Here is a 15,012-nt window from a genome sequence, read left to right on the forward strand (position 1 = left end):
GCGCTTGTATGAGTAGTAGCGGAGGTCTTCATTGAGTGCAAGCTTCATAGTAGAGGCTGCAACATTCATTTCACGTGACAAAGCCCGAATTCCAATGCCAGGGATCTTCAACACCTGTTCCTGCAGATTTGCGAGGAATTCTGCTGTACGAACGCAATCAGATCGTCTGCTAGGGATCTTTCTTCTTGCTACATCCTCATAGTCACCATTGCAAGTCTCTAGTTCATGCCTGATTGTTTTTACTGTATTCAGGGAGCATTGGGCAGCAGTCGAAATATCCTTATTTTGATGGCCGGCACGAATCATCATGATACAAGTTATTCTCTTCCATGATTCAGGTGGGTTCCAGCTATCCATCCTTTCTGACATCTTGTATATGAATGAAGAAGGGTCCAACCTTTTAAATGAAGAGAAGTGTGTGTTAATACATGTAACTTACGGAAAAATATAATTAATTATAAATATGTCAAATTTATCCCGAACACCCTGTACATCTTTGTATGACACCACATTTAACATTAAACCATCTTCCTGTACTTCATTCAATTCTAACTGCTTGATACATGCCCCACTGACATCATACAGCTGTAGCATTTTGAATAGCTTCTCTCTCTCTCTCTTGGCACCTTTTCCAGATCTACAAAACTTAAATACAGATCTTTGTTATACTATGATTTCTTAACTATTTGTCGTGAAGTGAAAATCTGATCCGTTTCTCAAGTACCTGCCTAAATCTTACCAGGAATGCTCAGTAGAGAAATACCTCTGTAATTCTCATATTGTTTTATTTCCCTTTTTATATATGAGTACTATGAGAGCTCTATTCCAATCATCTGGAATTCATCCCTCTGTCCAGAGGGACGTATATGCCTCATAGTGGCTGCACTGCAAGACTTTTATACCTCCGTACTTAAGCATTTCTGGTCTAATATCATCTACTCCAGCTGCCTTTCCACATTTCAGGCTTTTGATGGCTTTTTCTACTTCAAGTATGGATATATATTCCTGATTGCATGTGTGGTCAGTGTTTTTTACCGCTGTGCTCTCACTGATTGTTTCATTTAGCAATTTTTTGAACTAATTTCTTTTACAGCACTTTCCTCCATTTCCGAGCTTCTTCAACAACCTCCAGAATATCTTGCCACCTTGATATTTATTTTCTATGCTCTTACTAAAGTCTTCCTGATTTTAATTTTATATCCTTCTCATCTCCACCTTAATGCATTCCATCACTGTCCTGCCATATTCACCCTTGTATCCAACTTCCTCCTATCTTACAATTTGCTTTACAATCAGATGTTATCAATGGCAGAATCATAATAAAAATGAAGATATTAGGAATGCGACATTGTTACATTCAAGAATGTGAGCTGAGCTAATCTGAGTTGGTGTGGTTGTTTAAACAGATCGGAAAATTAAAGATGAGCAAAACAGGCATTTGATACCAAGATGGTAGGAAAAAATCCAGAGGAAGACCAAGATCTAGATGGTTTAATGTAATTAAAAATGCCCTAGAAGACCCAAGTATAAAATCTGAGATTTTATACTGAAAAAAGATTATTTGGAGGAAAATTGTTGATAGGAGATTAATAACAATCTAAACTATCATATGGTATGTTTGATTATGATCGATTAATTAATCCTCACTTGTGCAGAATGTCCGAGGACATGGTCTAGTAAACCAACTGACCATAATTGAGATAGCGGATGTATTCTTGTATACTTATACCTCCAGAAAGATGCTATCAAATCTTCCAGTATATCCATAAGATAAGTTGCAAGTACAAGGAGATTTACACCTGGGACTAAAGAGGAGAGGAAGTTAGTCTTCATAACCAGCTTAATACAGCATTTGAAAGCAGCACAAATATACAGAATTTCCATACTGGACCTCCCTAGTTTCAAATGTGTTACTACTAAGTGTATGGACTAGGGCAGTGGTTACCAAAGTGGTCGTATAACATTGTTAGGGGTCGATAGAAAAATATAAGACACCATTGTACGGGTAATATTTAATTCGGTTAACTTGGATTACCTCCATCCTGATTGACAACGCAATTAAGAGTGAATCGTGGAAGCAGTGACATGAATAGGACCTGTAAGATAGAGCAAGGTCATGAAAATAGAAAGAGGCCAAAATGACGTATTTACCAATAAACGGATGTCGGTGGTCCCGCGCGGCAGGAGCGAGATTGCAACATGTACGTGGTTGCTAATTTACTTATACTTACACGTATTCGATCACAGTCTCATTTTTGCGCATCGACATACAAGTGAGCGTTTGTGTTCTAAAATTCATCAACATATATATTATAATTCGATCATTATTCATTCACTAACTAAACTTTAATATGTTGAAGAGTTGAGCAGGGCTGGTAGTTTTGTACATCCTATATATACCTATAGGAAGATTGTATTATTGTTATCTAAATTACATTTTATATTTTATTTATCCCTCCTATCAAATATGCAATGTTAAGAACGTCAAAAACAAAAACGTATCCCTTTGACGTTAAGCCAATATAATAATATATACTATATTATATATACAAGAAACACTGTAACTATAAAATAAAAAATCTAAAAACTCACATAAGCGTCTTTTTTGTCCTATTATAATTACGTAATAGTAAAATAGAGGGGGTCGATAAAAAGTCGAGAAACTCTTGAAGGGGTCGACGGTCAAAGAAGTTTGGCGACCCCTGGACTAGGGTGTCAAAATCAAGTTTTTGTAAAAAAAATTCTGGATGACACTTGTAGTCTCTGGAATGTTTGAACAACCCACATTTCGATTTTTTACCATTCTTTGAAACTAGGGAGACCCAATGTGGACACCTACATATCTTGAAAGTTCTGGCTTTTTTTTTTTTCAATGTGATCAGATATAGGGAATAGTAATAGCATTACTGTTAATCACTATGGTGAGAGAACTGTGGAAGAAACGAGTATTTTTTAGAATTAATGGCATTATACAATGCATGACAACGATAGTAAGTTCTGCTGTGAAGGAAGCTTGGTTGGACTGAGGGGTGTGTTTCTATTAACTAGTTTTTATAATTCAATATGGTGGGAAGGGGGAAAATTATGGGAAAGTTCAAGTTCCTACATTAGACCTTTGATACATTACATATGTATCAAAGGTCTAATGCAGCAACAACCATCTGCATTACCATATATTGCCATAAACATCATTCAACGTGGTTAACATCCTTGCATGAGCATTGCTTCCTAATAGAAATTCCTCAGCTCTCTGCTTTTTACATGTTGAGATAAAACTGTATCCTGAACCTGTGATATCATCATAAGAGTGAATTAATGTGTTGTGACTATAGTCCTGAATCTGGTGAATACAGCTGTGAAATGAATGCCTTTGTTCAGAGGGCACATTGTAAACTTTTAAAATACAATCCCACAAACTCCCCAAAAAAATGATAGAGATCGTGAAAATATAACCTTCTGAATTAACAAAAAACTTTAAACCTTTTAGTCCTCTCCACCTCAATATACAAATTAGCAGAATTTCATAAATTTATGGATTTCTGCTAATTATGAGAATTTGCATAAATAGTGAAATTGTTTCTAAGATTAGAAAAACAATTTTGCTATCTATACAGTTCACATTAAAAAGTGGCATTAAGCTTGATTATCAAAACAATGAAGATTTTTATCTCAGCTATTTACTTTATGCAGATGATGTTATACTCCTAAATAAATCTGGTACAAGTCTGTAGAATTCCTTAATGAAATTGAATAACTACAGTAACAAATTTAACATGAGAGTCAGCAATAAAAACATGGATCCTGACTAAAAATTGGACCTATTAAGGTCCAATTTTTAATTTTTATAAAAATTAAAAATCTCTCTTCAAATTAAATATAAAAATAGACAACATAATTGGCAATGCTGGTATGATAGAGAGTTACGTCAATAATGTATATGGAAAAAGAGAGAAATTAGTGAAAACGTTAAAATAGTTATATACATGGCAGTTATTCAAAGCAATTTTAACTTATTGAGCTGTGAGTTCTGAGAAAAATGGCATCAATAGCAGAAGCATATTAAAAATGAAGATATTAGGACGGAACTTGACACTATTAGCATTAAGGAATATGTGTGAGCAGAGCTTATTTCAGGTGGTATGGTCAGTTAAACAGAATGGGAAAGGAAAGCTTAGAAAAACATGTGCTTGATGGCAAGAAAAAGATTCAGAGGAAGCCCAAGATCTAGATGAACTGATGCAGTAAGAAGTGCCTTAGAAAACCAAAATATAAGATCAGACAATGTTGCAGTCCTGACAGATAATAGACTAATTTGGAGGGGAAAAAACTGCCAATAGAAAGTTAATAATGCAAAATCTCATGCGTTATAGGTATATACCCTTTGAAGATACAGGAATTTGATTTGTTAGAGTAGTTATTTAAATAGTTCTGAAGATTTATATTGGTGCATAACCTTCTCTACATGAAATAAAGAGTGCTGAGTTGAATACCTCTGATTATAATAAAAGGTCTAATACTACTTTAATTCTTAATGTGATCCACACTGATGAATAACAGTAGATACCATGTGTTCTCCTGTCTTGCACCTAACTTTAACATCATTCCATTTTCCTATAGACTTTTCACTGCTAATCAAGTAAAATCTATATGCTGTCCTGCTCCATATAATGTCCCATTTACATCATATAATTATAGTGTTATGAAGAGCTTTTATGAGACCTAGAAACCAAACACAGATCAGTAATGTATATTCACACTCATAAACTAAATATATGGCCTTTCAGTTTTTCTCGATTTCTACAGAAATATTCTTGCATAAATTTCAAATTACTTTATTTCCCCTTTTATAGATGTAAACTACAGAAACTACTCCAATCATATAGGATTTGACCTTACGAGGCCTTTCTTAATCAGTGTAGCCAATGTCCAACTTTTATACCTATCTAAGTATTCTTTCTGGTTAAATATTAATCTACTGCATTTACCTTACCACATTTCAAGTTCCACATGTCGAACTGTACTCATGATTGCATTTCTCTTCAACATGTCTACCAGTGTTCTCCAACTGCTTATCTCCTTGAACAATTTTTTCAAAGTAATCTTCTTCCAGATCCAACAATTCCTATCACTCTTTTCTCAATTGCTAAACTTTTTCAGTGGCCTCCAGAACATTTTGCCATTTATCTTCTATATTCTTCCCATGACTTTGTTTGTCGACTAACAATAGCTCTCTTACATTTTTTCTCTGAATTCTCTTACAACACATGCAGTTATTTGCCCGGAATATTTGATATGACTTTTTTCTGAAACTACCACTTCATGTAACATTTACATGAAGTTGATGTAAGAAAAACATATACACATCATAAAGATGTGTATGTATTTTTCTTTTCAGCATGATACTCACTTTTATCATACTCAAGACCAAATAGCAATCACTTATTTCAGATTGCCCATATAACCTGTATCCTGAACCTGTGATATCATTATTGACAAAAATAGACGACAAGACTCAAGCCACATCTTTATGATGAAACGTGGTGTTAGTAATGACTAGTCTATGTTCCTAACAGAAATTGCATAGGTGCTAACATTGTTAGGTTTGCTCTTTTCTCGAAACATTTTTATAAGTCTGGAATTCATTCATTTTCTACTGTTTTAAGTCTCTAATAAGAACCAATTAATTTTGCCTTTTAAGTCAGCTGCCCTTTCTAGACTTAAAAAATTCCCATAATCGTTCCCTACTAGCATCTTACACAGGACTGTAATTTCATTATTTCCCATTTAAAAGCTTGTTCACATCATTTTAATTGAAACTACAGGTAGTTCCCGACTTTAATAGTTAATTCATTCCAAGCTGGAATTAATTTCCTATTATAGACAATGCTAAAAACAGGGATTATGTTCTCAACAATTAAATTTGACCATAGTAATGTTGTTAAATAAAGGTCAACAAAACAATCGTTTGTTGACCTTTATGGTCTAAAAATTCTTAAAAAATAGTTGCATAATGATATTTGCAAAAACTACATAGAGTATATATATAAAATTAATAGGTTATTCATGCACAGTGGATGCAGGCAGTGTGTAAAAATACATGACTAAATTAATCAACCTATGAATGCACACACATGCATACATATATATTAAAAAAAATTGTGTAAAAAATGCATGTGTATATTATGAATAATTATTACATTATTAGTGAGAGTTCAACATCACCATTTCCCAGAGTTTGAAATTTTTAGACCATCATTTAGATTTAGAATAGGTTGATTGCAAAGAGCTTCATAGAATTCTTGGAAGTCTCTCTCAAATTTGAAAGGAATTGTATGAAGAATTTGTGTTATTCCATAGGATTCTGTAGCTATTAGAACTTCCATGTTCTGCAAGACCAGATTCTCATCTCGAAGAAAACAGATGAAACCCATACATTCTGATTGTTGGATGTCTACGGTATGACCCATCTGGTCATACTGTAGACAATAAACAGCATGCAGGAACAAGAAATCAGATCTTTAGAGAAAAGTAGGACAGGGAAAAAAATTTTTTTGTTTATTGGCTTGAAAGTTTTCTAGAAATCAAATATCTTTAAAACTTTTTGGATGTGTTCAGAAATGCCTTTGATATAAGGAATGGAAATTCTCTTGATATCTGATGATGGGTTATTATTAGGAAAGAAATTATCTGAGATGTATTGTAATTTAGATAGAAAGTAACCATTGAGTATTAGTGTAACACATTCATGCTGGGACATATCTCATGCTATTAGTGAGACATCAGGCACAAAGACAAAGTCCAATGCAAACATGCTAATATTGTAATATTAATTGATATGACAAATGATATGTCCTGTTGATAAAGATCTTGATAATTCAAATTCTTGTGAAGAATAGTGTAGCAAATCCTAGAGAACATATATTCCAGTAAATATAGGCTTCAGAAAAGCTGAGAACCATCAACTTCCTACTTTACAAGTGAATCGAGGAAAGGATTCATCCCCCCCCCCTTTTTTTTTCTAATGTAAATTTTTATCCTAAATAACAAGGTTGTTAATTTTTATTAAAAATACTTCTAATTCTTCATTGGCATATGGCCCAATAGAGAACATGTCATCAACATTACAAAACCAAGTGGAGGGACAAGGGGTGATAGCAGTGAATAGCCATTCTTCCAAGTCTTCCATAAAAAAATTGGATAATAGTGGTGATAAAAAGGGAACCCATGGTACAGCCTTTCATCTACTTGTAGAAATTACCTTGCTACAAAAAGTATCCAGAGTTCACATAGCAAAGTCAAATAAATTAAGGATGTCAGGAAAAACTTCTGAGTAGCTAAATAGTATATCTAAAGGTATGTTGAAGGGCAAAATATTAGAGCTCACCATGTCAGAGCTGTGAAGGTAGAGATCTTTTACTTACACAAAAATCCTGCAGATTTGTAAAGTGAAAGACCAGCAATGGATATTTAATTAAGAATGGTTAATTACTACTTGTTGAGACTAGTAGTGGTTACACAGCATGCAGAAATTTTAAAGATTAACAAACCACTGTTAGTTACATAAATAATAATAAACCAGAAAGCAATTCATTTATTGAAACACATTTTATGAAAAGTTTTTAATTCTCAAACTCATTTTTGAATCTGATAACTAAAAAAAAAAAAAAAAACATTCCATATTTTACATCACTAGTTTACAGGCTATCTTCAATTCTTCACTACTACTTCTAGTAAAGGATAAATGGTTCCAATTAAAAAAAAAAAAAAAGATTCCAAAATAATTTATATAAAGATAATGAAGCCTTTATTGGTTTCCAATACGTAGCTCTATACTGCAATGGAGAAATTTCAGTACCTTATTCAAATATTTTCATCTAATGCTCTATGACTAATATATATATATATATGTAGAAGAAAACGTCTGTATTTTACAAAATTCTGAGTACAAGGAATCTAGCGGTCTGTGATACAGTTGAAATAGCAGCAGCAGATGAAACCACAACACTTGAGTATTTAGTGTGGACTGGAAATTGCTGTCTGTAATATTTTCAACTAGAACCACACAATGTATGATGACATTCACAAACTGTACTATCTGTTGCAGTAATCTATACTGACTGTGTTTGAAAGACATCTTTTAAACGATCCCTGCTACTCCACAAGCAGTACACTGATGCAAGGCCAAAACCTAGAATTCCACCAACTGCACACCTACGAAGTCCAACTACAAGAAAATAAAGCAAACTAACTGTTCTGTGTGAATAAACAACCTTCATAGTAAAAATAAGTTCTATTTCTATAATTTCAAATAACATATTTTCTCTCTCTCTCCTTCCATAAAAATGGCTAAGCAATTATTGTTTTGTATTTGGTCACTTAACGTTAAAACTTGAGTTTTTTCTTGGTTTTATTCGTTGACCATATATTAACACGTTCGCTGCCAAGTACGAGTATACTCGTAGTGGGTAATCCTGCTTCACAAGCCAGCTACGAGTATACTCGTAGGACGCTTACCGCCGGGAACGAGATTATTGTAGTGACCTTGAAGAAGTGAAAATGCTTGGCTTGTGGGGCTAGCTTCAAAATTGTGTATTCTCATAGACCGTATATGCTCTGTACAAGCCGACTACGAGTATACTCGTAGGTCGTTTACATCCAGTAACGAGATTATCGTACTGACCTTGAAGAAGTAAAAGAGCTCGGCGTAGGGGAACAGACCATGCCAAAGTAGCGTGGCAGCGAACGTGTTAATAAATGATATACACAAATTGTCAAATACACAATTGGACAATTTGTGTATATCATTTATTAATATATGGTCAGCAAATAAAACCAAGAAAAAACTCAAGTTTTATGGCTAAGCAATGTTAAAAAAAATCTTAAGAGAGATGTTCAATTGATTATCATATAATGCACTGAAGTAAATGAACAGCAACATATGTGAAAGGTGGATTACCATAATGAAAATCAGTATGTCACTAAATAGTAACATTAGAGGATTGTTCTATAGTAAAATTTTTTTTTCCCCATGTATTTTATAATCTTATCTTATTTTGCTACATTTTGAATAATGTCAATTAAACACACAGCAGACTGCATCACTTGATACCATTGAATGTTCAGAAACAGGCTTTTATATATATATATATAAGCAATTATCTAAACATGATTATAGCTATCAAAATTTTTTAAAAATTGTACATGCAACTATGGACTACCTTAGGGGTCAAAGCTAGATAACTGGAAAGAGACATCCACAACCTTAAAGAAATTTTTCTGACTCAACATAACATGAAATCTCACCTTCTTGTGATGTACATAGTCATCATCATGAATTTTCTGACATGTACCCCCAAGGAATGTTCAGGTTATTATGACAGTACTAAATGATTAAGTTTACATTATTATTAATCTCCTATCAACAATTTTCCACCAAATTAGTCTATTACTTGTAAGCACTCCAAATAAGCCATCCCTCGACTTACGTCCGGGTTCCGTTCCATCAGGCAGGATGTAAGTCAATACATTAAATCAACAGTTATAGGGGTTAGGGATTTAACAGTAATAAGCATACTGTCATTTTAATTTTTAAACCTTATTATAAAACTGTACTGTGTGTTACTGCCACCATAAAACAGGAGAATAATCACCCAAATCTTCCTTCACAATCACATCTTCATTACCTTTCCTGTGTGAAGGACCAGGCTGCAGCTCTTCTGGTATAACCTTTGTTTTTTTGGATGAAAATGTCCAATGTGCTTTGCTTATTTCTCTTCTTCTTTTCATCATAAATTTGTTCATAGCAAGCAAACGCATCATGTACTTTCGTTTCTATTATTAAGTAGCGTTCAACATTGGGGTCCATGTCTTCAGCCATTTTGAGGACATTGCTAACTGCAGAGAACACTTCTGCAAGACCCTTCACTGCAAACTGTTTTTAACTACCTCTTCCAGTTTCTCTTTTCTTTCTTCCTTTTCTCGTTTTTCCTCTTCTGCAACAGTTGTTCCTCCAGTTCGACCAATTCTTCGTTCAACTCTTCAGAGAAACTTTCTATGAGTTGAATTATATTGTTATCATTCACTTTGAGATTCAAATTTTTTACTAGGCTCACTATTACAAACTTCCAAAATCATGCACAAACCTTTCTAATGTCTTTTTACATATGACACTCATACATTGAGAGATCACTTCATCTCAAGTGATGACAATATTTTTAATAGCATGATAAATATTGAATGTTTTCCAGAATTGCATGAGAATCTAGTCATTTCCTTCAGTAGCAGAAATGGCTTGTAAAAAGTTCTCCGTAGATAATAAGCCTTAAACACTGCAAGAACTCCCTGATCCATCGGTTGGATCAATGAAGTAGTGTTTGGAAGAAGAAACATGACCTTAAACTTGGTGACAATCACCGCTATAAGACGTATAGGATGGATGACCTGGAGCATTATCTAGAATAAAATTTTAAATTCTACATTTTTTTTTCACACAATAGCTTTTTATTTCACTCGCATAAGAATTGATTAAGGCTTCCTCGACTTTTGAGTCATCCACAACTTCTTATTGCTCCGAAAATTAATTGGGAGTATGCTTCCTAATGTTTTTGAAGATTCGTGGATTCTTACTGTGCCATATTACAAATGGTTTTAGTTTATATCCAGCCACATTACCCGTAACAGAATCGTAATACGGGCATTAAGGGCTTTGAAACCAGGCATAGATTTTAGCTTTTTGTGGATGAATTGTCGGCTCTGGTATTTTTTTCCGAAACAAGGTCTCATCCACATTAAATATCTGCTGTGGCAAATAATTCTCCTCCATAACAATTTTATCCAATTTTTCCACAAACTCCTTGGCAGCCTTCTCAGCACTTGCAGATTCCCATACATTTTCACTTTATGCAGCGCAAAACACTGCTTGAATCTAATGAACCAACTGGAAGAGGCGTTGAATTCATAGTCAATCGGGTTCTGCTTCCTCCTTCAACATGTTGAAGAGACCTAGTGCCTTAGCAGTTATGGTCAGAGTGCTAAGGGTGTATGCTCTTTTGGTTCAGGTCCTCTATCCATGATGCAAGTAGCTTTTCCATATTACCGATAGGACCTTGTCGTTGCTTCATCACTATCGTCGATTTAATGGAAGCAGATCCTTTCACAGCCTCTACGATTTTATCCTTATTTTTCAAAGTGGTCGTCACTGTAGAATGAGACCATCCGAAGTCATGTACGATCATATTGACGGGCTTACCAGCTTCATGTTGCTTTATAACTTGCAACTTCATTTCAATATCAATTGCTTGCCTCTTTTTCTGTGATTCTTTAACTAGGTGTTTTGATTGTGTGTCTTCTTCTTCTTCCTATCATGGAATATAGGCCATGTGGCCTGTTCCGGTCTCATGCCATCTCTTTCTTGGTCTTCCGATTCTTCTTTTTCCACTTATTTTGTATCTGTATAATATTTTTGGTAGTCTGCTGTTGTCCATTCGATTTAAATGTTCTAGCCATTTTTGTTTATACTGTCTTATGTAGTAATTAATTGGTTTGATTTTTAGGGATTGTAAGATTTCTTCATTTGTTTTGTGGTCCCACTTGGTATATCCAGCTGTTTTTCTGAGGAACTTCATTTCTGCTGTTTGAATTCGTTTTTCATCTTTCCTTTTCATGGTCCATGTTTCGCTTCCGTATAGTAGAGTTGGTTTTGACAAGACATTATATAGTCTGATTCTAGTGTGTTTTTGTACCAGGGATGGCTTAAATATACTATTTATTATGCCATTTACTTTGACAAAGTTTGATATTTTAGTGTCTATGTCTTTTTCTTCTTCGTATGATAGATCACATCCCAAGTATCTGAAAGTGTTTACTTGTTCTAGTATTGTATTATCTATCACTATTTTACTTCTTATTGGGTTTTCTCCTTTGAATGCCATTATTTTTGTTTTTTCTTTGGATATAGTCATATTATATTGCTTTGAGGTATCATTTAATGATTTTAATGATCTTTGTAAGTCATCTTCTGATGTAGCTAATACTATTTGATCATCTGCAAATAGTAGTGTATCTATCTTCATTTGCGGGGTCATTTGTATACCAAATGGGTTATGCTATTTCCAGATTGTTAATATTTCATTTATATATATATTGAAAAGCAGAGGTGAGAGGGTACATCCTTGTCGTACTCCTCTTGATATATCTTTCCATTCTGAGGTGTGTTCTAATTTAACTGCTATTTTATTTCCTGTATATATTTCTTGAATAGATTGTAAAAGTTGGTTTGGTATGTTTAAATTGGTTAATATTTTAAACAATTTTTGTCGACTAATTTTGTCAAATGCTTTTTCATAATCAATAAACGCCACGTGTTTCTTTTTGAAATTCTCTTCTCTTTTCTATTAATAATTTTAAAGTAAAAATTGGATCTATGCAGGATCGGCCTTTTCGGAAGCCATTTTGTTCTTCTAGTAATTTGTTTTCTACAATGCTGCTTAGTTTCTCTTTTAATATTCCTGCATATATTTTATATCCTGTATTCAGCAGGCTAATTCCCCTATAATTATTGCAATTGTCTTTATTTCCTTTTTTATAGATTGGGATGACCAGTGCTTTTTTCCGGAATCCAAACCATATCAAAAAATTTCAAAAGTCTTTCATTAAATTTTTCACCTGCATTTTTGTATAGTTCTATATTTATATTGTCTTCTCCTGGCGTTTACCTATTTTTCATCTTCTTTATTATATTTTTCAGTTCTAACATTGTGATATTTTCTATTAGGTCATTCTTTGTCTTATAAAATTTTAATTCATTGTTCTCATCTGTCCAGAGATTTTGGAAATAGGTCACCCATTTTTCTAAATCTATTGTTTGTATTTTTATCTTTTCTTTTATTTCTTTATTCATGTATTTTATTACTTTATAGGTTTTGGGTTGTGGCTTAAATAAATCCTTTTCTAGTTCTGTTACGAAATTGTTCCATCTTTCTCTATGTTTTTTCCTTACTTCTCGTTTTGCAATTGCACTATTTCTTTTATACTCTATTTCTGCTTCTATTGTTTTGGAATTTAGCCATTTCTGGTAACTGTCCTTTTTGGTTTTTATTATATTTTCTATTTCTTTGTTCCAGTCTCGTAGTCCTCTTTTTCTAATCCATTTGTGCTTTATTCCTAAGGTTTATGTTGCTGCTTTTGTGAGAATTTGTTTCAAATTTTCCCATTCATCTTCTATGTCACTTGATTCATGTATGGTTTCTGTTTTTAAGTTTGTGCATTTTTGATATTGTAGTCTAACTTGAGGATCCTGTAATGAAGAAATTTTGTAGCTCGGCTGGTAAGAATTTTCAATTTTATGTGTTTTTAGCCACTTTGGTTTAAAACGAATTTTTGCTGATACCATATAATGATCAGAGTTTAATTCAAAGCCTCGATATGCTCTTACGTCTAATTGTGTGTGTAGGGGCCATATAATAACTAACGCAAAATAACTAACGATAAATACAAAAATAACTGATTTCTCAAACACAAAATCAACATAGGAACTGTTGAAGACACGTGCCAACTGCCGAGGGAGGTTGCCGCTATGCATACTTTACCTTACACTTGCTTGCGTCTTGTTCAAAAGTATAGCCAAAAATGTTATGGCAGGGGTCGGGAACCGGCGGCTCTTGGCTGAACAAAGTGCGGCTCTTTTATATTGAATTAAAAGATACATAATTAATACAAACAACTAAATATTGTTTTTTGATACAGCCTGTATGTGACTCTAGATACTATGCATGTGACGTGTGTTATACATGAAATTTGCTACACATGCCTAAGGTAACTAGCGCTACACGAAAATTTGAACTAACTGATCAGCTGTCCTGTCAAACACCATGGTTTTTAGATGCATACGGATTTTAGCTGTCAAAATAAATATTCTGTTAGTTAACTTATTTACTGTGGTAATAAACTGGTGTTCAATTTAGTGTCAGGTAATGTTATGCACAAAGTAATTTTTATTATGTTATGTTGAATTTGTGTTTTCACTTGCAGGTAAATTTGTGATAATAACCCTCCTAATATGAGTTCAAGAAAAAGAAAAATAATCGAAGAAAACAGAGGATTCAATAAAATGTGGATAGAGAAATTTGCATTTATAGAAGTAAATGGAAATCCGCAATGTTTAATTTGCCATCTACGACTTCAAAATAACAAATCAAGTAATGTCGAATGACATTTTCGAGGAAAACATTTAGACTTCAGTAAAAAATATCCTGAGGGTGATATCCTGAGAAAAAAAAGCTTTTGAAGAATTACAAAAGAAAATATTGCTTCAGCAAAGAAATTTGTCAACTTGGACAAAATCTTCGTTGAATACTACTGAAGCAAGTTTTTTGTTATCCCTTGAAATAGTAAAAGCGGAAAACCTTTTACTGATGGTGAATTTCTAAAAAATTGCATGTATAATGTCTCTGAAATTTAAGGATATGAAAAATAAGGACGAGATACGTAAAAAAATTAAAGGTTTACCTGTTTTGGCTAGAACTGACAAGGAACGGATTGTAATAATTTCTGCAGAAGTTTCAAATATGCAAATTATGGATATTAATTCTGCCAATTGTGGCTGATGAATCAAATGATATTTCCAATATGGTACAATGATGCATGATGGTTAAATATATCACATCTTCCAGTATTTGAGAACTTCTTGATCTACTAACACTTAAAGGACACATTACAGGTCAAGAGATTTCAGAAACCTAAAAGTTTACAGAATAAAAATATAAATATTAATAATATAGTATGCATTGCAACCGATGAGAAAAATAAGGGGTTTGTTAAATTCTTCTCCACTGATATTCCACATGGAGATATTTCATTTCATTGCATCAAGAAGCTTTAGTTGCAAATTCTCTGGGATTATTATCACAAGTAAAAAGAGTGATGGATGTTGTTGTTGTGCCAATGATCAATTTCATCCAATTTCAGGCATTGAATCACAGACTTTTTGACACATTTTTAGAGGAACTAGGTAAT

General features: G+C 33.4%; 1 protein-coding gene across 1 annotated transcript in view; it reads right to left on the reverse strand.

Moving 5' to 3' along the window:
* Positions 1-7,565: 7,565 nt before the first annotated feature.
* Tim23 (translocase of inner mitochondrial membrane 23) overlaps positions 7,566-15,012 on the reverse strand; it is a 136,843-nt gene continuing 129,396 nt past the window's right edge. Inside the window, exon 7 of the mRNA XM_090409233.1 lies at positions 7,566-8,224. Coding sequence (XP_090265359.1) covers positions 8,109-8,224 — 116 coding nt within the window. The 3' untranslated portion in view covers positions 7,566-8,108. The remainder of the gene's footprint in view (positions 8,225-15,012) is intronic.

The sequence above is a fragment of the Typopeltis vanoorti genome, chromosome 19 (genome assembly GCF_054136105.1).
Source record: "Typopeltis vanoorti isolate ZY-2024b chromosome 19, IOZ_Tvanoo_1.0, whole genome shotgun sequence".
Taxonomy (NCBI): domain Eukaryota; kingdom Metazoa; phylum Arthropoda; class Arachnida; order Uropygi; family Thelyphonidae; genus Typopeltis; species Typopeltis vanoorti.